At 51.3% G+C, this 26,328-nt stretch overlaps 1 protein-coding gene across 4 annotated transcripts in view; it reads left to right on the top strand.

Annotated features, from left to right (window-relative positions):
- LOC140387331 (AP-3 complex subunit sigma-2) overlaps positions 1–25,826 on the top strand; it is a 137,495-nt gene extending 111,669 nt beyond the window's left edge. The window contains exons 4-5 of one of the 4 annotated variants that reach the window (XM_072470262.1): positions 14,299–14,406; positions 25,220–25,826. In XM_072470262.1, the coding sequence (XP_072326363.1) occupies positions 14,299–14,406; positions 25,220–25,327 (216 nt within the window). In that variant the 3' untranslated portion in view covers positions 25,328–25,826. The remainder of the gene's footprint in view (positions 1–14,298; positions 14,407–25,219) is intronic. The other 3 variants (XM_072470261.1, XM_072470264.1, XM_072470263.1) reach the window with 3 other exon arrangements.
- The last annotated feature ends 502 nt before the right edge of the window (positions 25,827–26,328 follow it).

The following is a 26,328-nucleotide window of genomic DNA, read 5'->3' as shown; positions in this document are numbered from 1 at the left end:
CCCAATTACACACACACGCTCACTCCCATTCGCCCGCACACGCACACGCTCCCACTCACACACACATACACATACATACACTCAGACCCCAACGTGTGCATCACTCGCGGACACACTCAGACACACTCTCACTTGCACGCGCACACACTCACATTCCCACTCGCTCTCACATTCACACTCCCAGTAACACACACACTCCCACTCGCTCGCACACACGCACACACTCTGACCCGCGCACGTGCATGCACTATCACTCGCACACACACTCAGTCCCACTCGCTCACATACACACACACACACTCCCAATTGCACACACACACACACTCCCAATTGCGCACACACACACACTCCCAATTGCGTGCACCCACTCCCAATTGCATACACACACACTCACAATTGCGCACGCACACACTCAATCCCACTCTCTCACACTCACAATTGCACACACACATAGTCCCACTCTCACTCACACATACACACACACACACTCCCACTCGCGCACACACACTCAGTCTCACACACACACACTCCCACACTCAGTCCCACTCTCACTCGCGCGCGCACACACACTCCCAATCACACACACACACTCAGTCCCATTTATGCACCCAAACACACTCCCACTCGCTCGCACACACTCAGTCCCACACACACACACACACACACACTCCCACTCGCACACACACACTCCCACTCGCTCGCACACACTCAGTCCCACTCTCTCACACACACACACTCCCACTCGCACACACACACTCAGTCCCACTCTCCCACACACAGTCCCACTCTCCCACACACACACACTCCCACTCGCACACACACACACAGTCCCACTCTCCCACACACACTCAGTCCCACTCTCTCACACACACACACTCCCACTCGCACACACACACTCCCACTCGCTCGCACACACTCAGTCCCACTCTCTCACACACACGCACACACACACACTCCCACTCGCACACACACTCAGTCCCACTCTCCCACACACACACACTCCCACTCGCACACACTCAGTCCCACTCTCCCACACACACACACTCCCACTCGCACACACTCAGTCCCACTCTCCCACACACACTCAGTCCCATTCACTTACACACACACACACACACACACACACACACACTCGCACACACACACTCAGTCTCACACACACCCCGCACTCCCACTCTCCCACACACACTCCCGCTCGCACACACTCAGTCCCACTCTCTCACACACACACTCCCACTCGCACACACACTCAGTCCCACTCTCCCACACACACACACTCCCACTCGCACACACTCAGTCCCACTCTCACACACACACACACTCCCACTCGCACACACACACTCAGTCCCACTCTCACACACACACACACTCCCACTCGCTTGCGCACACTCAGTCCCATTCACTTACACACACACACACACACACACACACACACACACACACACACCACACACACTCGCACACACACACTCAGTCTCACGGTGCTGCAGTTTCTCAGTGGCATTGTGCACGGTGCTGCAGTTTCTCAGTGGCATTGTGCACGGTGCTGCAGTTTCTCAGTGGCATTGTGCACGGTGCTGCGGTTTCTCAGTGGCATTGCGCACGGTGCTGCAGTTTCTGATTGGCATTGTGCACGGTGCTGCCGTGCTCACTCCCATTCGCTCGCACACGCTCCCACTCACGCACACATACATACACTCAGACCCCAACGTGTGCATCACTCGCGGACACACTCAGACACACTCTCACTTGCTCGCACACACACTCACATTCCCACTCGCTCTCGCATTCACACTCCCAGTAACACACACTCCCACTTGCTCGCACACACGCACACACTCTGACCCGCGCACGTGCATGCACTATCACTCGCACACACACTCAGTCCCACTCGCTCACATACACACACACACACACTCCAAACTGCGCACACACACTCCCAATTGCGCATACACACTCTCACAATTGCACACACACACTCAATCCCACTCGCACACACACACTCAATCCCACTCTCTCACACTCCCAATCGAGCGCACACACTCAGTCTCACTCACGCGCACACACACACTCACTCGCACACACTTAATCCCACTCACACACACACACACTCCCAATCGCACGCACACACTCAAGTCACACACACACACACACACACACACACACACAGTCTGTCACACACACTCCCAATCGCGCACACACACTCAGTCCCTCTCTTACACACACACACACACTCCCACTCGCAAACACACACTCAGTCTCACACACACACACTCCCACTCGTAAACACACACTCCCACTTGCACACACAAACTCAGTCTCACACACACACACTCCCACTTGCACACATACTCAGTCCCACTCACACACAAACACCCACCCACACACACGCGCACACTCAGTCCCACTCTCATACACACACACACACTCCCATTCGCTCGCACACACACTCAGTCCCACTCACACCCACACACACACACTCCCACTCGCTCGCACACACACTCAGTCCCACTCACACCCACACACACACACGCTCGCTCGCACACACACAGACACGCTCCCACTCGCACATACATACACACATTCAGACCCACGAATGTGCACGCACTATCACTCGCAGACACACTCTCACTTGCTCGCACACACTCACATTCCCACTCGCTCTCTCACACACACACACACAGACTCCCAGTTACACACACACACACACTCACTCCCACTCGCACATACACACACATTTTGACCCGGCACGTGCACGCACTATCACTCGTGCACACACTCAGACACACGCGCTCGCGCACACGCTCAGACACACTCCCACTTGCTCGCGCACACATTCAGACACACTCTCACTCGCTCACATACACGCGCACACACTCCCAATTGCACACACACACACACACTCCCAATTGCATACACACACACTCACAATTGCGCGCACACACACTCGCTCGCACACACTCAATCCCACTCTCACACACTCCCAATTGCACACACACATAGTCCCACTCTCACTCACGCATACACACACACACACTCCCACTCGCACACACACACTCCCACTCGCGCACACACACACTCAGTCCCACTCTCACTCGCGCGCGCACACACACTCCCAATCACACACACACACTCAGTCCCATTTACGCACCCAAACACACTCCCACTCGCTCGCACACACTCAGTCCCACACACACACACACTCCCACTCGCACACATGTACTCCCACTCGCTCGCACACACTCAGTCCCACTCTCTCTCTCACACACACACACTCCCACTCGCACACACACACTCAGTCCCACTCTCCCACACACACTCAGTCCCACTCTCCCACACACACACACTCCCACTCGCACACACACACTCCCACTCGCACACACACACACTCCCACTCGCTCGCACACACTCAGTCCCACTCTCTCACACACACACACTCCCACTCGCACACACTCAGTCCCACTCTCACACACACACTCCCACTCGCACACACACACTCCCACTCGCACACACACACTCAGTCCCACTCTCACACACACACACACACACACACTCCCACTCGCTTGCGCACACTCAGTCCCATTCACTTACACACACACACACACACACACACTCGCACACACACACCCCGCACTCCCACTCGCGCACACACACTCAGTCCCACTCTCACACACACGCCCACACACACACCACTCATCAGGTCACACCCTGTGAATTTTTACATTGCTGTCCTCTTGCTCAGCAATTGTTTCTTTCCTTAAAACCGTAACTTATTTTTTTGAAGTTCAGTTTATTTTTGTGCCAAACCTGAACATTCCAAAATGTTCTCATTGCCCCTTTAGGGGGACAATATTCAAATGTAGCTACCCGGGGTGAAAAGTTGGACAAGACTGTTTTATTGGATGTCCTGAAGAATTAAGTGTTAATAATTGAGTAGCTTTGTATCTTGAAGTAACAGACTTTTTAAGATAAGCTACATGACTTTGAAATTTCAGGAAAGAGAAGTTTGTTTGTCTTTATCTGATGTGAGTAGACAGAGTGGATAGTCAGAGGCTTTTCCCCGGGGTAGAGGGGTCAATTACTAGGGGGCATAGGATTAAGGTGAGAGGGGCAAGGTTTAGAGTAGATGTACGAGGCAAGTTTTTTACGCAGAGGGTAGTGGGTGCCTGGAACTCGCTACCGGAAGAGGTGGTGGAAGCAGGGACGATAGGGACATTTAAGGGGCATCTTGACAAATACATGAATAGGATGGGAATAGAGGGATACGGACCCAGGAAGTGTAGAAGATTGTAGTTTAGTCGGGCAGCATGGTCGGCACGGGCTTGGAGGGCCGAAGGGCCTGTTCCTGTGCTGTACATTTCTTTGTTCTTTGTTGAGTGTCCGAATGTGATAATCAAGAACTGTTTGTGCAATCAGTCGCCCCTGGCCCACCAGGGATTTTTTATTTGTATCTGCAATGTGAGCATGCTGGATAAGGCCAACATCTGTAGCCCATCCTTCATTTCCCTTGAACTGAGTGTCTCTCTCACCCATTTCAGGGGCAGTTAAGAGTCACCCGCATTGCAGCGTGTCTGGAGTCACATGTAGGCCAGACCGGGTAAGGACGGCAGATTCCCTTCACTAAACGACATTAGTGAGCCAGATGGGTTTTCACATTAACTGATGACAGTTTAATTGGACCCTGGCTGAAACTGGCTGGGTTTTATTTAAATGGCACCAGCCGCCATGGTTCGAGTTGAACCCGTCTCCTCGGGGCATTCGGCTGGGCCTCTGGATTATTATTTCATTGATTCCCCCATCCCCCAAATAGTGGCACTCATTTACAAAGAATAACTAGGCAGAGTGGGGCTTATTAAGGACCACAGGGTAATTTGTGTGTGGAGCCGGAGGACGTAGATAGGGTTCTGAATGAGTACTTTGTGTCGGTGTTGACTCATGCGAGGGACGGTGTGAGTATAGAATTCAGAGAGGACCTCCAGGGGCGACCAGGAGCTAAATGGCAACACAAACAGTGGCTCCCATCTGGAAACTCATTTTTGGGCCTTTTTGACTTGAGGAAAGGAATGTCGGTGAGCTGCCAAACGAGACGCAAAGGATACAAAAACAGACGCAGTGAGACCCCAGAATCAGCGGACTGGCGTAGCAGCGTGAATCCGAATGTGGCGGACCTTGCTGAGTCGTCAACGCCATCCCGGTCTTCAATGGAGAGGTTGATGGAGTTCATCGTAGTGGAACACAGACACGCAATGAAGGAAGACCTATTGTTGACAGTGGAGTCAACTATCGAGGCTGCCATGGGCCTCCCCTCCGTGGATTGATGGATGTGGGTGGAAGCGACAATCCGAGAAATGGAGAAAGCGGTCACGGAGCAGGACAAATTAATTGACTCGCTAGAGGCCAAAGTAACGATGTGAGCAGTGACCGAAAAAGTCCTGAACTCCAGAATAGACGACCAGAGGAACTGGTCTCGGTGCCAGAACCTCCGATCACCGTGCTACCAGAGGGCGCAGAAGGTAAGAGCCCAACCGAGTAAATCTCGAAGATGCTCAGGAGGCTGGTCGAGGAGGGATTCTTCACTAAATCCCCCCAAGGTTGACCGGACCCACGGGTTGCTTTGAATTCCCCAAAGTGCACCTGTGAAGTTAGGGTGATGGGAGAGTGAAGTTAAACCTCAATTGCTGGTTGGTGCTCACGGAAACTGAAGAATGGGTTTTTGGAGGGGAAAAGAGTGACTTTGCTGCTTTGTTAAAAATACCATCGTTTGATGGCGGCGGAGAAAGCGCAGGCGACATGGGGGCCCGAGCAGGATGAATTTTTGAGACGGTGCGTGGAGCTGCTGAAGGGGGAGGTGCTGACCCCGATGCTACAGGCAATTGAGGGGCTCAAGGAGACATTAAAGACCCAGGAGACAGACCTCCGCGTGGTGGAGCAGAAGGTGACGGATAATGAGGACGAGATCCTGGGCCTGGCGGTTAAGACACAGACGCACGAGGCACTTCATAAAAAGTGTACTGAAAGGATCGAGGCCCTAGAAAACGGAGCGCGAGGGAAGAACCTTCGGATACTGGGTCTCCCTGAGGGTGTGGAAGGGGTGGACTGTGGAGCTTATGCAAGTACGATGCTGAGCTCACTGATGGGTGCAGAGGCCCCTACGGGCCCCTTGGAGGTGGAGTGGGCAAATCGGATCCCGGCGAGAAGACCAAAAGCGGGAGAACCACCCAGGGCGATAATTGTGCGATTTCACCGCCTTAAGGATAGAGAAGAGGTCCTGAGATGGGCTAAAAAGGTGCGGAATAGCAGATGGGAGAATGCAGTGGTACGGGTGTACCAGGATTGGAGTGCAGAGGTGGCGAGAAGGAGGGCGAGCTTTAACCGAGCCAAGGAGGTGTTGCATAAAAAGAAGGTGAAGTTCGGAATGCTGCAGCCGGCAAGACTATGGGTCACGTATCAGGAGAGACACCATTATTTCGAGACGCCATTGGAAGCATGGACCTTTATCAAAGAGGAGAAATTGGATCGGAACTGAGGGACTGATGCTGCAGGAAATGTTATTGTTAATGTTATGGTTGAAGTTAATTGAGAAGTGAATTGGGAAGGGGGGAGACATTGGGAAATGTGGGCGCCGGTGAGGGGGGAAAGACGGGACATAGATGGAGAATGAGGAGGGGGAGGGGAAAGGGAGCTGCGCCACAAGAGGCGGGTCAGGTAAAGGGATGTTCCCGCGCCAGAAAGAATATGGCGGGAAGACAGGCGCAAGGCGGATGGGAGTTCCCCACACGGGGGGGTCGAGGAGTGAGCAGGAGTAGCCGGGGTCAGTTGAAGTCAGCTGACTTACGGAAGTAATATGGGGGGAGCAATCACGCTAGAAAGAGATCTAGCGGGGGGGAGGGGAGGGGAGCGGGGGGGGACAACTGGGTTGCTGCTGCGGAAATCCAAAAGGAAATGGCTAAAGAGTGGGTGGGCGGGGATGGTGTGCGACGCTGGGGGAGCGAGCGGGAGCGCGGAGGCGGGATATGGGATTGGCCTAGAGAAGGTAATGGCTAGTCGACACGGGAGGGGGGCAGGTAGCCCCCTAGTGAGGCTGATCACGTGGAACGTGAGAGGCCTGAACGGACCGATAAAAAGGGCCCGAGTGCTCGCGCATTTGAAAGGACTAAGGGCAGACGTGGTTATGCTCCAAGAGACGCACCTAAAGGTGGCGGACCAAGTTAGGTTAAGGAAAGGATGGGTGGGACATGTGTTCCACTCAGGACTTGACGCAAAGAACAGAGGGGTGGCCATTTTGGTGGGGAAACGGGTAGCATTTGAAGCAAAGAACATAGTAGCAGATAGCAGAGGTAGATATGTAATGGTGAGTGGCAGGCTGGAGGGAATGGAGGTCGTGTTGGTTAATGTATATGCCCCGAACTGGGATGATGCAGGATTTATAAGACGGATGCTGGGGCGTATACCGGACCTGGAGGTAGGAAACTTGATTTTAGGAGGGGACTTTAATACTGTGCTGGACCCGGGGCTAGATAGATCCAGCTCAAGGACCGGAAGAAGGCCGGCAGCGGCCAAGGTGCTTAAGGGGTTTATGGACCAAATGGGGGGAGTGGATCCATGGCGATTTCTTAGACCTAGGGCTAGGGAGTTCTCCTTCTTCTCCCATGTCCATAAAGTGTACTCCCGGATAGATTTTTTTGTTTTGGGAAGGTCGTTGATCTCTAGGGTGGAAGAAGCTGAGTATTCAGCCATAGCAGTTTCGGACCATGCCCCACATTGGGTAGACCTGGAATTAGGAGAGGAAAGGGAGCAGAGAGCACTCTGGCGATTAGATGTGGGATTGATGGCGAATGAGGGAGTGTGTGCAAGAGTGCGGGGGTGTATTGAGAGATACCTGGAGGTCAATGACGACGGCGAGGTCCCTTGGGAGTGGTATGGGAAGCACTAAAAGCGGTGGTCAGAGGAGAGCTGATCTCCATTGGGGCCCACAAAAGGAAAACAGAGGCCAAGGAAAGGGAAAGATTACTGGGGGAGATCTTAAGGGTGGATAGGGAATTTGCAGAGACCCCGGAGGAGGGACTGTATAGGGAGAGGAGAAGACTCCAGACGGAGTTTGACCTTCTGACCACCAGAAAGGCGGAGATGCTGTGGAAGAAGGCACAGGGGAGGAGGTATGAATATGGGGAAAAGGCTAGTCGCCTGCTGGCTCATCAATTGCGAAAGAGGACAGCAGCGAGGGAGATAGGAGGAATTAGAGATGAAAAGGGAGACACGGTGCGAAGAGCAGGAAAGATAAATGAGGTGTTCAAGACCTTCTATGAGGAACTGTATAGGTCTCAACCCCCAGAGGGAGAGGAGGGGATGCGGCAGTTCCTGGATCAATTGAGGTTCCCGAAAGTGGAGGAGCAGGAGGTGGTAGGCCTGGGGGCACCGATTGGGGTGGACGAGGTTATTAAGGGACTGGGAAGCATGCAAGCAGGGAAGGCTCTGGGACCAGACGGGGCAGGTGTGACCTGTATAAGATGGACGGGTTGCATCTAAACCGGAGAGGCATAAATATCCTGGCCGCGAGATTTGCTAGTGTCACACGGGAGGGTTTAAACTAGTATGGCAGGGGGGTGGGCACGGGAGCAATAGGTCAGAAGGTGAGAGCATTGAGGGAGAACTAGGGAATAGGGACAGTGTGGCTCTGAGGCAGAGCAGACGGGGAGAAGTTGCTGAACACAGCGGGTCTGGTGGCCTGAAGTGCATATGTTTTAATGCAAGGAGCATTACGGGTAAGGCAGATGAACTTAGAGCTTGGATTACTACTTGGAACTATGATGTTGTTGCCATTACAGAGACCTGGTTGAGGGAAGGGCAGGATTGGCAGCTAAACGTTCCAGGATTTAGATGTTTCAGGCGGGATAGAGGGGGATGTAAAAGGGGAGGCGGAGTTGCGCTACTTGTTCAGGAGAGTATCACAGCTATACAGCGAGAGGACACCTCAGAGGGCAGTGAGGCTATATGGGTAGAGATCAGGAATAAGAAGGGTGCAGTCACAATGTTGGGGGTATACTACAGGCCTCCCAACAGCCAGCGGGAGATAGAGGAGCAGATAGGTAGACAGATTTTGGAAGAGAGTAAAAACAACAGGGTTGTGGTGATGGGAGACTTCAACTTCCCCAATATTGACTGGGACTCACTTAGTGCCAGGGGCTTAGACGGGGCAGAGTTTGTAAGGAGCATCCAGGAGGGCTTCTTAAAACAATATGTAAACAGTCCAACTAGGGAAGGGGCGGTACTGGACCTGGTATTGGGGAATGAGCCCGGCCAGGTGGTAGATGTTTCAGTAGGGGAGCATTTCGGTAACAGTGACCACAATTCAGTAAGTTTTAAAGTACTGGTGGACAAGGATAAAAGTGGTCCGAGGATGAATGTGCTAAATTGGGGGAAGGCTAATTATAACAATATTAGGCGGGAACTGAAGAACATAGATTGGGGGCGGATGTTTGAGGTCAAATCAACATCTGACATGTGGGAGGCTTTCAAGTGTCAGTTGAAAGGAATACAGGACAGGCATGTTCCTGTGAGGAAGAAAGATAAATACGGCAATTTTCGGGAACCTTGGATGACGAGTGATATTGTAGGCCTCGTCAAAAAGAAAAAGGAGGCATTTGTCAGGGCTAAAAGGCTGGGAACAGACGAAGCCTGTGTGGCATATAAGGAAAGTAGGAAGGAACTTAAGCAAGGAGTCAGGAGGGCTAGAAGGGGTCATGAAAAGTCATTGGCAAATAGGGTTAAGGAAAATCCCAAGGCTTTTTACACTTACATAAAAAGCAAGAGGGTAGCCAGGGAAAGGGTTGGCCCACTGAAGGATAGGCAAGGGAATCTATGTGTGGAGCCAGAGGAAATGGGCGAGGTACTAAATGAATACTTTGCATCAGTATTCACCAAAGAGAAGGAATTGGTAGATGTTGAGTCTGGAGAAGGGGGTGTAGATAGCCTGGGTCACATTGTGATCCAAAAAGACGAGGTGTTGGGTGTCTTAAAAAATATTAAGGTAGATAAGTCCCCAGGGCCGGATGGGATCTACCCCAGAATACTGAAGGAGGCTGGAGAGGAAATTGCTGAGGCCTTGACAGAAATCTTTGGATCCTCGCTGTCTTCAGGGGATGTCCCGGAGGACTGGAGAATAGCCAATGTTGTTCCTCTGTTTAAGAAGGGTGGCAGGGATAATCCCGGGAACTACAGGCCGGTGAGCCTTACTTCAGTGGTAGGGAAATTACTGGAGAGAATTCTTCGAGACAGGATCTACTCCCATTTGGAAGCAAATGGACGTATTAGTGAGAGGCAGCACGGTTTTGTGAAGGGGAGGTCGTGTCTCACTAACTTGATAGAGTTTTTCGAGGAGGTCACTAAGATGATTGATGCAGGTAGGGCAGTAGATGTTGTCTATATGGACTTCAGTAAGGCCTTTGACAAGGTCCCTCATGGTAGACTAGTACAAAAGGTGAAGTCACACGGGATCAGGGGTGAACTGGCAAGGTGGATACAGAACTGGCTAGGCCATAGAAGGCAGAGGGTAGCAATGGAGGGATGCTTTTCTAAATGGAGGGCTGTGACCAGTGGTGTTCCACAGGGATCAGTGCTGGGACCTTTGCTCTTTGTAGTATATATAAATGATTTGGAGGAAAATGTAACTGGTCTGATTAGTAAGTTTGCAGACGACACAAAGGTTGGTGGAATTGCGGATAGCGATGAGGACTGTCTGAGGATACAGCAGGATTTAGATTGTCTGGAGACTTGGGCGGAGAGATGGCAGATGGAGTTTAACCTGGACAAATGTGAGGTAATGCATTTTGGAAGGGCTAATGCAGGTAGGGAATATACAGTGAATGGTAGAACCCTCAAGAGTATTGAAAGTCAAAGAGATCTAGGAGTACAGGTCCACAGATCACTGAAAGGGGCTACACAGGTGGAGAAGGTAGTCAAGAAGGCATACGGCATGCTTGCCTTCATTGGCCGGGGCATTGAGTATAAGAATTGGCAAGTCATGTTGCAGCTGTATAGAACCTTAGTTAGGCCACACTTGGAGTATAGTGTTCAATTCTGGTCGCCACACTACCAGAAGGATGTGGAGGCTTTAGAGAGGGTGCAGAAGAGATTTACCAGAATGTTGCCTGGTATGGAGGGCATAAGCTATGAGGAGCGATTGAATAAACTCGGTTTGTTCTCACTGGAACGAAGGAGGTTGAGGGGCGACCTGATAGAGGTATACAAAATTATGAGGGGCATAGACAGAGTGGATAGTCAGAGGCTTTTCCCCAGGGTAGAGGGGTCAATTACTAGGGGGCATAGGTTTAAGGTGAGAGGGGCAAAGTTTAGAGTAGATGTACGAGGCAAGTTTTTTACGCAGAGGGTAGTGGGTGCCTGGAACTCACTACCGGAGGAGGTAGTGGAGGCAGGGACGATAGGGACATTTAAGGGGCATCTTGACAAATATATGAATAGGATGGGAATAGAAGGATACGGACCCAGGAAGTGTAGAGGATTGTAGTTTAGTCGGGCAGTATGGTCGGCACGGGCTTGGAGGGCCGAAGGGCCTGTTCCTGTGCTGTACATTTCTTTGTTCTTTGTTCTTTTGGGTTCCCGGTGGAATTTTACAGAAAATATGTGGACTTGTTGGCCCCGTTGATGGTGAGGACGTTCAATGAGGCCAGGGAAGGAGGGACTTTACCCCCGACAATGTCGGAGGCGACGATATCGCTAATTTTGAAGAGGGATAAAGATCCGTTGCAGTGTGGGTCCTATAGACATATTTCATTATTGAACGTGGACGCCAAATTGCTGGCAAAGGTACTGGCATCGAGGATAGAGGACTGTGTCCCGGGGGTGGTGCACGAAGACCAGACAGGGTTCGTAAAAGGGAGACAACTGAATGTTAACGTGCGATGACTATTAGGGGTGATAATGATGCCCCAGTGGAGGGGGAGGCAGAGATAGTGGCGGCAATGGATGCAGAGAAGGCATTTGATAGGGTGGAGTAGGAGTATTTATGGGAAGTGTTAAGGAGGTTTGGGTTTGGGAACGGGTTTATTAGCTGGGTCAAACTTCTTTATGGGGCTCCAACGGCAAGTGTAGTTACGGGTCGACAAAGATCGGAGTATTTCCGACTATATAGGGGAACAAGACAGGGATGCCCGCTGTCTCCATTGTTGTTCGCGTTGGCAATTGAACCTCTGGCCATGGCGTTGAGAGACTCCAGGAAATGGAGAGGGGTGATTAGAGGGGGAGAAGAACACCGAGTCTCGCTATACGCAGATGACCTATTGTTATACGTGTCGGACCCAGCGGGGGGGATGATAGAGGTTATGCGAATGTTGAGGGAGTTCGGGGATTTCTCGGGGTATAGGCTAAACATGGGGAAGAGTGAATTATTTGTGATACATCCAGGGGACCAGAGTAGAGAGATAGAAGGCTTACCGCTAAGGAAAGTGGAAAGAAACTTCCGATACCTGGGGATTCAGATCGCTAGGAGCTGGGGAACCTTGCACAGACTTAATCTGACACGGCTGGTGGAACAAATGGAGGAGGACTTCAAGAGGTGGGACATGCAGCCTCTGTCGCTGGCGAGCAGGGTGCAGGCAATTAAGATGATGGTCCTCCCGAGGTTCTTATTTGTATTTCAATGTCTCCCTATACTAATCACTAAGACCTTTTTCAATAAAATAGATAGGAGCATCACGAGCTTCGTGTGGGCAGGGAAAGTTCCGAGAGTAAGGAGGGGGTTCCTTCAGCGTAGCAGGGACAGAGGAAGATTGGCACTACCGAACTTGGGCGATTACTATTGGGCCGCCAATGTGGCAATGATACGTAAATGGATGATGGAGGGTGAGGGAGCGGCGTGGAAAAGACTGGAGAGAAAGTCCTGTAAAGGGACGAGTTTAGAGGCGCCGCTACCGTTCTCGCCAAAAAGTTTACCACGAACCCGGTGGTGGCGGCAACATTGAATATCTGGGGACAGTGGAGGCGACAGAGAGGGGTGCGGGGTGCCCTGGTGGGGTCCCCAATTAGGAACAACCATAGGTTCGCCCCAGGAAGAATGGATGGAGGATTTCAGAGCTGGCACCAGTTGGGAATTAGGAGGGTGGGAGATTTATTTATAGATGGGACTTTTGTGAGCTTGGGAGCATTGGAGGAAAAGTATAAGTTGCCCCGGGGAAATTTCTTGAGATATATGCAGGTGAGGGCGTTTACCAGACAACAGGTGAGGGAATTTCCGCGGCTCCCGACACAGGGGATACAGGACAGGGTGCTTTCAGGGGTGTGGGTCGGAGAGGGCAAGGTGTCAGAGATTTATCGAGAGATGAGGGAAGAGGGGGAGGAGCTGGTGGGCGAACTAAAAGGAAAGTGGGAAGAAGAGCTCGGGGAGGAGATAGAGGAGGGTATGTGGGCTGATGCCCTAAGCAGGGTAAATTCCTCTTCCTCATGCGCCAGGCTTAGCCTGATTCAATTTAAGGTGCTACATAGAGCACACATAACGGGGGCAAGATTGAGCAGGTTCTTTGGAGTGGAGGACAAGTGTGGGAGGTGTGGCGGGAGCCCGGCAGACCACACACATATGTTTTGGGCGAGCCCGGCAATGGAAGGGTATTGGAAGGGAGTGACGGGAGTGATTTCGCAGGTGGTGAAGGCCCGGGTCAAACCAGGCTGGGGGCTAGCTCTATTTGGAGTTGCGGAAGAGCTGGGAGTGCAGGAGGCGAAAGAGGCCGACGTTGTGGCCTTTGCGTCCCTAGTAGCCCGGCGCAGGATCCTACTCGTGGAAGGAAGCGAAACCCCCCGGACTGGAGGCCTGGGTAAATGATATGGCGGGGTTTATTAAACTGGAGCAGATAAAGTTTGCCCTGAGAGGATCGGCTCAAGGGTTCACCAGGCGGTGGCAGCCATTTCTCGACTACCTAGGGGAACGTTAGAGGGAAGACAGATGACCAGCAGCAGCAACCCAGGGGGGGGGTTTAGTTTAGTTTATGTCAAAAGATTATGGAGTTTAGTTATTTGTGTATTGTTAAAAATTTCTTTACTGTTACGTTTGCTTTGTAAGAGGGGAAAAATTGTTGTTTGGAAAACATTTTCAATAAAATATTTTTTTTTAAAAAAACCATCGTTTGAATCTATTTTAAATTATTTTGTGAACCTGGCCATCAAATGTGATGTTGTATTTTAAATAGTTAGAATTTGTTTGCATTGATGGATGAGCCAGCGAGCGGCCTGTCTGAGTGAATCAGGACAATTGGAATGATTGAAGTCTGCTTTCTCCATCTTCTGGCACAGGTTCATTGCATTTTGCAGGAGCTGGTGATGGGAGGAATGGTGCTGGAGACGAACATGACTGAGATTGTATCGCAGGTTGAGGCACAGACTAAACTGGAAAAGTCCGAGGTAGGAAATACAGACCCCCCCCCCCTTTGTAACTCCGGTAACCATGTGGTGTAGCACCACAGCCCCTCCCATTCACCACAGCCCCTCCCATTCACCACAGCCCCTCCCATTCACCACAGCCCCTCCCATTCACCACAGCCCCTCCCATTCACCACAGCCCCTCCCACTCACCACAGCCCCTCCCACTCACCACAGCCCCTCCCATTCACCACACTGCCTCCCAGAATTGTTAGTCTTTGTTGCTGGCTTTCTCCTTGACTGTTACATGTTGCGATCTGTCCCTCTGCTTCCACTTGTTTTCTTGAAGCAGATCAAAAGTAAGAAGCCTTGAAAAGTTACAGCACATTCGGCCCATCTAGTCCATGCCAGCCGAGGGACCCCCCAGGTGCCGTTTCTGATCCCACCTTCCTGCTCCCGGCCCACTGCCCTGCAGCTGCAGCACTCCAGCTGCAGAATCAAGGACTTTTTAAAAGAGTTTAGGGTCTCTGCCTCCACCACCAACTCGGGCAGCGAATTCCATAAAGCTCTTCCTCATGTCCACACCACGCCTTCTGCCACTTGCCTTGAATCTGTGTCCCCTGGTTCTCCACCAATGGAAACAATTTTATCCTGTCTTCCCCTCATAAATGAAATGAAATGAAAATCGCTTAATGTCACAAGTAGGCTTCAATGAAGTTACTGTGAAAAGCCCCTAGTCGCCACAGTCCGGCGCCTGTTCGGGGAGGCTGGTACGGGAATCGAACCGTGCTGCTGGCCTGCCTTAAAACCCAGCTCTTTAGCCCTGTGCTAAACCAGCCCCAATTTTGTACACTTCAATCAAATCACCCCTCAGACTTCTTTGTTCCGAGGAAAATAACCTCATCTATCTAATCTCTCCTCGTAGCTACACTTTTCCAGCCCTGGCTACATTCTTCTAAACTTCTTCTGCTACTCTCTCTTCCGAGCAATAATCTCCTGTAATGTGGTGACCAGAACTGCCCACAATACTCCAGCTGCGGCCTCACCAGCGTTTTATACAATTCAATATTTTATTCTTTCTTTTATATTCTACACCTCTGCCAATGAAGGAGAACATTCCATATGCCCAGAGGTCACAGGGTCGGCTACATCAGAGTCCCCGAGGCCTGAGCTGACTATGATCGCCCCAGATGAGGAGGCGGAGCTACAGCCTAAAACAAAGGTTCACTGGGATAGAAATACCCTGACCCGAGTGCGGGAGACCTTTCGGGGGGGTAGGAGTTGCATCTAGTAGGTTAAATAAATATTGAGTTTTCTAACAATCATGTGGTCACTCGCCTGGAACTTTATACTGGCGATGAGGATGAAGAGCTGCAGGAGGCGCCATTTCCCCCGGACACGGCTCTCCTCAACTATACCACAGGAGACTTTCCAGCTGGCTGCAGGTTCGCCACTCATTGGGAAATTGGAGACATTCGACACCGAGATGGGTGATTAGACTCAATATATTGAGCGGATGCGGTATTTCATTCTGTTTAATGCCATCCTGGGCAGCAAAAGGCATACAGTGACCCTCCTCATGGACTGTGTAGCGGAAACGTAAAGCATCATCAAAGATTTACCTTACCCGACTTCACCCGACACCCGCCCCTTTGCTGAATTGGTCACGTTGGTGAGACTTTGAAAAGTGCTGCTTATGGTCAGCCAATTCCATTTCCCACACAGCAGCAGGGGGAGTCAGTGGTCTCTTTGGCCTGGTTACGGAAACTCGCCGAGTTATGCGATTTTTGTGGATTCTGAGGCCCAGCTGCGATGTTTTTAGCTTCCCCCGTTGAAACCTAAGGTGGACAGGGTGTTGGACAGCTTGCAACATTCTCCGGGAACTGCCCCAGGTCGCAGTTTATCACCTGGTCCGACCGAGACCGCATGAAGAACCTGGAAGACGAACGTCCAGCACCATGGCCAATCTACCTTTGGGTTGTGGGGGTGAGACCCACGCAGACACTGGGAGAAACTCCACACGGACAGGGACCCGGTGCCAGGATCGAACCTGGGACCTCGGCGCCGCGAGGCTGCAGTGCTAACCACTATGTCACCGTGCCACCATCGCTGAACCTCATCCTATCGGACATTGGAGAGAAGGTCCGCGACCAGCAGGAACACTCCGAAGCTCATTGACCCAGGCCTGTGAGGGAATTCCCCGCGATCGATGTCAGGAATTCGGTAACATCAGAATCCACATGGCCTCACCTGAATTTCATCATCTCAGTTGAGGGGGCGGAGCTACACCCTTAAGCAAGGGTTCACTGGGATAGAAATACCCCAGCCAAAGTGTGGGCTGGGTGAGGGAGACCCTTCAGGGAGTAGGTTAAAGAAATATTGAGTTTTCTAACATAGATCATAGAATTTACAGTGCAGGAGGCCATTCGGCCCATCGAGTCTGCACCGGCTCTTGGAAAGAGCACCCAACTTAAGGCCACGTCTCCATCCTAACCCAATAACCCCACCTAACCTTTTTGGACACGAAGGACAATTTATCATGGCCAATCCACCTAACCTGCACGTCTTTGAACTGTGGGAGGAAACCGGAGCACCCGGAGGAAACCCACGCACACACGGGGAGAATGTGCAGACTCCACACAGACAGTGACCCAGTGAGGAGTCGAACCTGGGACCCTGGAGCTGTGAATCCACAGTGCTAGCCACTGTGCTACCGTGCTGCCTCAAACAGTCGTCACTTCCTGGTGGCCGCTCGCGTAGAACTTTACACTTTCTTTCCAACCTTGTCTACTTGAACTGCTGCCTTTAGGGACCTGTGTACCTGTACGCCGAGATCTCTCACTTCATCTACCCCTCTTGGTATATTTCCATTTATTGTGTCCTCCCTATAACTGTCTGACTTCCCTAAATGCTGACCTCACACTTCTCTGTGTTAAATTCCATCTGACACTTTATGGCCCCCTCCACCCCCATCTGTCTCATTCTGGAGATTGTAGCTATCCTCTACTCTGTCCCCCACTCAGCCAATCTCTGTTATCTGCAAATTTCCCAATCGTGCTCCCCACATTCATGTCCAAATCGTTAATACAACACAAACAGTAAACGTCTCAACACCGAGCCCTGGGGAACACCACTTAAAACAACCATCAACCATTATTCTTTGTTTCCTGTCACTAAGCCAGTTTTTTATCCAGTTTGCCAATTCCCTATATCCCACTGGCTTTCACGTTCTTATATCTACTTGTTTCTTTCCCATTTTTGCTTCAGTGTTTGTCCCTCACAGTTGACATTTTCTCTCTAAAGAATTTACTTTTTTGTAAATATTTACCGACGCAACATCCCACCCCAGATACTGCAGCAGAACCTATAGGAGCAGATGGTGCCCATTCAGCCCTTTGAGCTTCCTCTGCTGTTGAATAGAATTGCGGCTGATCTATCTCCACTCTGCCTTCCCACATCAAAGCACAATACAGCACAGGAACAGGCCCTTCGGCCCTCCAAACCTGTACCAGTCATGATACCAACCGTGGCCAAAAGCTGCTGTATCCTCTGACAATCCTCAACACTATCTACAAACTTACTAATCAGACCGGCTACATCTTCCTCCAAATCGTTTATGTGCACCACAAACAGAGGCCCCAGCACAGACCCCTGTGGAACACTACTAGTCACAACCTTCCATTCAGAAAAACACCCGTTTACTGCTACCCTTTGCCTTCTGTGACCGAGCCAGTTCTGTATCCATCTTACCACCTCATCTCTGATCCAGTGCGACTTCACCTTTTGTACCAGTCTGCCATGAGGCACCTTGTCAAAGGTTTTACTGAAGTCCATGTAAGTAATAATAATAATCTTTAAATAATAATAATCTTTATTGTCACAAGTAGGCTTACATTAACACTGCAATGAAGTTACTGTGAAAAGCCACTAGTCGCCACACTCTGGCACCTGTTCGGGTACACAGAGAGAGAATTCAGAATGTCCAATTCACCTAACAGCACGACTTTCGGGACTTGTGGGAGGAAACCGGAGCACCCGGAGGAAACCCACGCAGACACGGGGAGAACGTGCAGACTCCGCGCAGACAGTGCCCCAGCGGGGAATCGAACCCGGGACCTTGGCGCTGTGAAGCGACAGTGCTAACCACTGTGCTACCGTACCGCCCTAACAACATTCACCGCCCTCCCCTCATCAATCATCTTTGTCGTCTCCTCAAAAACCTCGATCAAGTTAGTGAGGCACAACCTCCCCTTCACAAAACCATGCTGTCTATCGCTAATGAGTCCACTGTTTCCAAATGGGTATAAATCCTGTCCCTGAGAATTCTCTCCAATAATTCACCTACTACCGACGTGAGGCTCACCGGCCTATAGTTTCCTGGATTATCCCTCCTGCTTTTCTTAAACAGCGGTACCACATTAGCTATTCTCCATTCCTCTGGGATCTCACCTGTAGCCAATGAGGAGACAAAGATGTCAGTCAAGGTCCCAGCAATTTCCTCCCTTGCTTCCCTCAGTATTCTGGGGTAAATCCCATCTGGCCCAGGAGACTTATCTACCTTAATATCCTTTAAAACGGCCAATACCTCCTCCTTTTCAATGTCAACATGATCCAAACTGTCCACACACCCGACCCAAGAATCATCTTTCACAAAGTCACCATCTTTGGTGAACACTGATGCAAAGTACTCATTTAGTACCTTGCCCATTTCCTCTGGCTCAACACATAGATTCCCCCCCACTGTCCTTAAGTGGTCCAATCCTGTCCCTGGCCACCCTCTTTTTACATATGAATAAAAAGCTTTGGGATTCACCTTAATCCTATTGGCCAAGGACTTTTCGTGACCCCTCCTGGTCCTCCTAATTTCCCGCTTCAGTACCTTCCTACTTTCTTTATTCTCCTCAAGGGCTTCGAAGTCCTCACCCTTCTAGACCGTACAAAAGCCTCCTTTTTCTTTTTGACGAGGTTCACAATATCCTCGTTATCCAAGGCTCCCTAAACTTCCCAGACTGATCCTTCATTCTCTCAGGAACGTGACTTTCCTGAATCCTAATCAACTGTCGCTTGAAAGATTCCCACATGTCCGATGTTGATTTACCCTCCAACAGCCGCACCCAATCCAAATTCTTCAATTCCTGTCTAATGTTATTGTAATTTGCTTTTCCCCAGTTTAGCAACGTACTCTCATCCCGATCCAAGAGTACCCTAAAACTTAAGGAATTGTGGTCATTATCCCCAAAATGTTCCCGGACTGAAACCTCAACCACCTGTCCAGGCTCATTCCCCAATACCAGGTCCCGTACGGCCCCTTCCCCAGTTGGATTGTCTACATATTGCATCAAGAAGCCTTCCTGGATACACCTTACAAACTCTGCCCCATCCAAACTCCTAGCACTAAGTGAGTCCCAGTCAATATTGTGGAGTATTGAGAGCGGTTTTGGGCCCCGTATCTAAGGAAGGATGTGCTGGCCTTGGAAAGGGTCCACAGGAGGTTCACAAGAATGATCCCTGGAATAAAGAGCTTGTCGTATGAGGAACGGTCGAGGACTCTGGGTCTGTACTCGTTGGAGTTTAGAAGGATGAGGGGGGATCTTATTGAAACTTGCAGGATACTGCGAGGCCTGGATAGAGTGGACGTGGAGAGGATGTTTCCACTTGTAGGAAAAACTAGAAGCAGAGGACACCATCTCAGACTAAAGGGACGATCCTTTAAAACAGAGATGAAGAGGAATTTCTTCAGCCCGAGGGTGGTGAATCTGTGGAACTCTTTGCCGCAGAAGGCTGTGGAGGCCAAATCACTGAGTGTCTTTAAGACAGAGATAGATAGGTTCTTGATTAATAAGGGGGTCAGGGGTTATGGGGAGAAGGCAGGAGAATGGGGATGAGAAAATATCAGCCATGATTGAATGGCGGAGCAGACTCGATGGGCCGAGTGGCCTAATTCTGCTTCTATGCCTCATGGTCTTAATATAGGGGAAATTAAAATCCCGTTAGTTTTGCACCTATCCAAAATCTCTCCACCTATCTGCTCCTCTATCTCTTGCTGGCAGTTGGGGGGCCTGTAATAAACCCCCAACATTGTGATTTCCATCTTCCTGTCCCTAAGCCCTACCCAGATTGCCTCATTGTATGAGCCCTCCGAGGTGTCCTCCCGCAGTACGGCTATAATATTCTCCATCAGCAATGCTACTCCCCCACCCCTTTTACACCCCCTCTATCTCTCCTGAAGCATCTAAATCCTCCATCGTTCAGCTGCCAATCCTTTAACCACGTTTCAGCCACATCGTAATTCCAAGTACTAATAAGTGCTCTAAGTTAATCTGCCTTACCCGCTATACTTCTGGTGTTGAAACAAATATACTTCAAACCACTGCGTTTGAGCAGACAGGGTGATGTTCTCTCTATTTCCCCTTCAATTATTGCACCTTCTAAACGCTCTGGTTCCCACCCCCGTGCCACACTAGAATTCCCATTCTATCAAACTCTGATTTTAAGATACTTAAATGACTGAACATCCAATCTCCAGGTTGGAGAATTCCACAGATTCTCAATCATTTGAATGAGGAAATTCTCCCTCACCTCTGTGCTAACCACTGTGCCGCCCCGGGTCCCTGGCACTGTGAGGCAGCAGTGCTAACCACTGTGCCGCCCCGGGTCCCTGGCACTGTGAGGCAGCAGTGCTAACCACTGTGCCGCCCCGGGTCCCTGGCACTGAGGCAACAGTGCTAACCACTGTGCCGCCCCAGGTACCTGGCACTGTGAGGCAGCAGTGCTAACCACTGTGCCACCCCGGGTCCCTGGCACTGAGGCAGCAGTGCTAACCACTGTGCCGCCCCGGGTCCCTGGCACTGAGGCAGCAGTGCTAACCATTGTGCTGCCCCGGGTCCCTGGCACTGTGAGGCAGCAGTGCTAACCACTGTGCCGCCCCGGGTCCCTGGCACTGAGGCAGCAGTGCTAACCATTGTGCTGCCCCGGGTCCCTGGCACTGTGAAGCAGCAGTGCTAACCATTGTGCTGCCCCGGGTCCCTGGTGCTGTGCTAAATGGTCAGCCACTGATTCGGAGACTGTCTGTGTTCGAGATTCCTGATCCAGTGGAAATGTTCTTCTCTCCCCGTGTTTCACTGAGACTCGCCTCTCATTTTTCTAAACTTGAGGGAACAGTGGACTAGCCAATCAATTTCTCCTCATAAAACAATGTCCTCAAGCCTGGAGTTGGTCTAGTGAATGTCTAAGCCAACTATTGAATAAGGAGATTAAAATTGTGCCCGGTGCAGTGTGTCAAACCAGCCGCCACAGCACTGAGACTGGGCCCAGTTTGGAACTTGCCAGATTTCAGGCGGGCTGGGTCACGCCGGGAAGCCAGGTTGGATGGAGTCAGTAGTTACTCGGAATGCCGGAATAGACTGGGGCAAAAAATGACAAAGTGGAGAACTCGATGGGCCCACTTTGCACCAATCTATTGGCCAGCTGATTTTTCAGGATAAGTTTAAAAAAAATTTATTCAATCAAAATTGATGTTTGGTATATTTTAAAGCTGTGTGGATTTGGGACACCGTACCTGTACTCCAGGTGTGCTCCACCAAGCCCCCCACTACAATATCTTTTATACACAATTCTCTTTCTAATAAAAGTTAACATACCCGACACTCTGGATCCAATTCTGTTTTACAGCTTTAAGGCCTGAGCCCATGGTTTATTTTGGTTGAGTGAAGTGGTTTGTGACCTGTATTGACAGGGACTGTTTCACCTTTTCATAGGTTTGAAACATTACCTGCTTAAAGTCATAACTATGCACTTTATATTTTGGATCATAAAATACTTTAATGGTTTGATTATGTGGCTGAGTGGAGCAGCAGAATCAGCAGTTAGAGAGCCCTTCAATGATGGCATTGAAGGGTGGGGTGATGACAGTCAGTTTTCATGCTGATTCAAATGCTTCAAGAGTCAAGGACAGCTTGTTCCAAAACCTAGTTGATCTAAAATAAATCGCGGAACAGAATAAAACATCCTTTAAAGTGATTGCAAGGGAGTAATCTAATCTAGTTCTGATTGTGGTTATAACTCCAATCTCGTGCCAATTTTCATGTTGTTTAGTTATTTATGATCCTTTCAACGGATGACACTTGCAACCAAGACACTTTGATCACAGTGCCATGTACCTTCTAACACCGAGGAATATGCACAGAGAAGTGACTGTATTGAATGAAATACAGAAAGTTGCATTTGTAGCAAGAGGTCCAATTTGAGAAGATGGATCAAGGTCGCGACGATAACACAATGGTTAGCACTGCTGCCTCACAGTGCCAGGGACCGGGGGCGGCACAGTGGTTAGCACTGCTGCCTCACAGTGCCAGGGACCGGGGGCGGCACAGTGGTTAGCACTGCTGCCTCACAGTGCCAGGGACCCGGGGCAGCACAATGGTTAGCACTGCTGCCTCACAGTGCCAGGGACCCGGGGCGGCACAATGGTTAGCACTGCTGCCTCACAGTGCCAGGGACCCGGGGCGGCACAGTGGTTAGCACTGCTGCCTCACAGCGCCAGGGGCCCTGGGCAGCACAGTGGTTAGCACTGCTGCCTCACAGCGCCAGGGACCCGGGGTGGTGCAGTGGTTAGCACTGCTGCCTCACTGCGCCGAGGACCCGGGTTCTTTTCCAGACTTGGGTGACTGTCTGTGTGGAGTTTGCACATTCTCCCCGTGTCTGTGTGGGTTTCACCCCCACAACCCAAAGATGTGCAGGGTAGGTGGGTTGACCAAACCAAATTGCTCCTTGGTGTCGAGGAATGTGCAGGTTAGTTGGGGTTAGGGTAGGGGAGGGGAGTGGGTCTAGGTAGAGTGTTCTTTCAGATGGTTGGTGCAGACACGAGGGGCTGAATGGCCTCCTGCACTGTGGCAATTGTATGGTTCTAAATTTAATCCAGTAAAAACTTTGTTTATTTCTTGATATCTCAAAATAGTCAATCTGGTGATGCAACATGATTCAGTCTCGTGCCATCAAGTCACAGGATAGGAATTCTTTAGCGATTTTTGCTTCTAAATGTGTGACTCATACCTTTCTGCAGGATAGTCCGGTGAAACTGCCAAAATTGAGAGAGAGTTTTTAAAAATTCATTTACGGGATGTGGGTGTCGCTGGTTGGGCCCAGCATTTGTTGCCCATCCCTAATTGCCCTTCAGAAGGTGGTGGTGAGCTGCCTTCTTGAACCGCTGCAGTCCCTGAGGTGTAGGTACACCCACTGTGCTGTTAGGGAGGGAGTTCCAGGATGTTGCCCCAGGGACAGTGAAGGAACGGCCGATATATTCCCCAGTCAGGATGGTGAGTGACTTGGAGGGGAACCTCCAGGTGGTGGGGTTCCCAGATATCTGCTGCTCTTGTCCTTCTAGTTGGTGGTGGTTGTGGGTTTGGAAGATGCTGCCTGAGGAACCTCGGTGAGTTACTGCAGTGCATCTTGTAGACAGTGCACACGGCTGCCACTGTGCGTCGGTGGGGGAGGGTTTGAATGTTTGTGGAAGGGGGAGCAATCAAGTAGCTGTTTTGTCCTGGATGGTGTTGAGCTACTTGAGTGTTGTTGGAGCTGCGCTCATCCAGGCAAGTGGAGAGTATTCCATCACACTCCTGACTTGCGCCTTGTAGATGATGGACAGGCTTTGGGGAGTCAGGAGGTGACCGCAGGATTCCCAGCCTATGACCTGCTCATGTAGCTACAGTATTTAATCATCTATATTATTGTTCCAAGTAGGCTTACATTAACACTGCAATGAAGTTACTGTGAAAAGCCGCGAGTCGCCACATTCCGGCGCCTGTTCGGGGAGGCTGTTACGGGAATTGAACCGTGCTGCTGGCCTGCCTTGGTCTGCTTTCAAAGCCAGCGATTTAGCCCTGTGCTAAACAGCCCCTAAATCACCTAAGGACTGTGGGAGGAAACCGGAGCACCCGGAGGAAACCCACGCAGACATGGGGAGAACGTGCAGACTCTGCACAGACAGTGACCCAAGCCGGGAATCGAATCTGGGACCCTGGCGCTGTGAAGCAGCAGTGCTAACCACTGTGCCGCCCTTGATCCAATACTGTTTCTGGTCAGTGGTCCCCCCCACTTTACCATCCACTTCCACGTTCCTTACTTTGCTTTCCCTCTTCTTTAGTGTCCCAGTGGTTAGCACTGCTGCCTCACAGTGCTAGGGACCCGGGCCCAGGATGGTTAGCACTGCTGCTTCACAGTGCCAGGGACCCGGGCCCGGGATGGTTAGCACTGCTGCCTCACAGTGCCAGGGACCCGGGCCTGGGGTGGTGAGCACTGCTGCCTCACAGTGCCAGGGACCCGGGGTGGTAAGCACTGCTGCCTCACAGTGCCAGGGACCCGGGCCCGGGGTGGTAAGCACTGCTGCCTCACAGTGCCAGGGACCCGGGGTGGTAAGCACTGCTGCCTCACAGTGCCAGGGACCCGGGGTGGTAAGCACTGCTGCCTCACAGTGCCAGGGACCCGGGGTGGTAAGCACTGCTGCCTCACAGTGCCAGGGACCCGGGGTGGTAAGCACTGCTGCCTCACAGTGCCAGGGACCCGGGGTGGTAAGCACTGCTGCCTCACAGTGCCAGGGACCCGGGCCCGGGGTGGTAAGCACTGTTGCCTCACAGCGCCAGGGACCCGGGCCCGGGATGGTTAGCACTGCTGCCTCACAGCGCTAGGGACCCGGGCCCGGGATGGTTAGCACTGCTGCCTCACAGTGCCAGGGACCCAAGTTCAATTCCTACCATGAGTCACTGTCAGATGTCAGATTTTGTTGCTTTAATTACCGCAAAGCAATTTGCATCTCTCTGCAGTGTGACATTGAAGGGTAACATTTCTTTTGTAATTCTAGGCTGGATTTTCTGCCGCTCCGGCCCGTGCTGTCTCTGCCGTGAAGAATATCAATCTGCCAGAGATCCCACGCAATATCAAAGTTTCCAATCTATCTCCATTTGTGTAAAAGGACATTATCATATTCGTTATCGTAGACCTGGTTGGTCATCCGCTGCATTCACCTGTAAATACTCCGAGCTTTCGTCACATCAGCTTTCAATGAGAAGATTATTCTTGTAAATGTATAAAGATTGTGTTAGTTTTCCCCAGAGGAACCTTCCAACTGTATCAAATTCTAACTTGAGACGCAAGCCTGACACTTAATACTTGTTCAAATTTATTTTATTCCAAACCTATCAAAAATACAGAAACAAATCAACGCCCTCAGTTCACTTTGTACAATTCTCCCCCCTTTTCACCCCCCCCCCCCGCAACAAACAATCCCTCAAACATTGTCACGAATAGTCCCCACAGTGTCTCAGAGCCTCCGCTGATCCCCCAACTACAGCTCAATCTTTTCCGCCCGAAGGCAGCCACACAGGGCCCCAGCCAGCCCCCCCCCCCCCGGCGGTGTCACTGACCCAGCCAGAGCCCCCCCACCCGGCGGTGTCACCGACTCAACCAGGCCCCCCCCCCCCCCCGGTGGTGTTACCGACCCAGCCAGACCCCCCCCCCCCCCCCCCCCCAGTGGTGTTACCGACCAAGCCAGGCCACTTGGGTCTGGCTAGGCCTCTAACCCCCACAATCTTCAACAGCGTCTCGAACAACCCCTCCCACAATCTCTCCAACTTCTCACATCCCCAGAACACGTGCGCGTGGCTCGCTGCCCCTCGCCCACACCTCTCACCCTCGTCTGCCATCCTCGGCCGAGTCACAGGTACCCTGTGCACCACCTTCAACTCTGTCAAACTCATCCTCGTACAGGAGAATTTACCCTACACCTCGCCTTGCTCCCCATCCTATCTCCCAACCCCCTACCAGCTTCTCCCATTGCTCCTTAAACCTCAAAACGTGCACCCCCCCCCCCCCCCCGCTCTGCCAGTCACCCGTTTATATCCCTAATTCCCCCCCTCCCCCTCCGGGAGCAGCCGCTCCAGCAGAGTATACTGCAGCACAGCAGCTCCATGA

This window comes from Scyliorhinus torazame, chromosome 12 (genome assembly GCF_047496885.1).
Source record: "Scyliorhinus torazame isolate Kashiwa2021f chromosome 12, sScyTor2.1, whole genome shotgun sequence".
Classification (NCBI taxonomy): Eukaryota; Metazoa; Chordata; class Chondrichthyes; order Carcharhiniformes; family Scyliorhinidae; genus Scyliorhinus; species Scyliorhinus torazame.
This window is presented reverse-complemented; position numbering and strand designations above follow the sequence as displayed.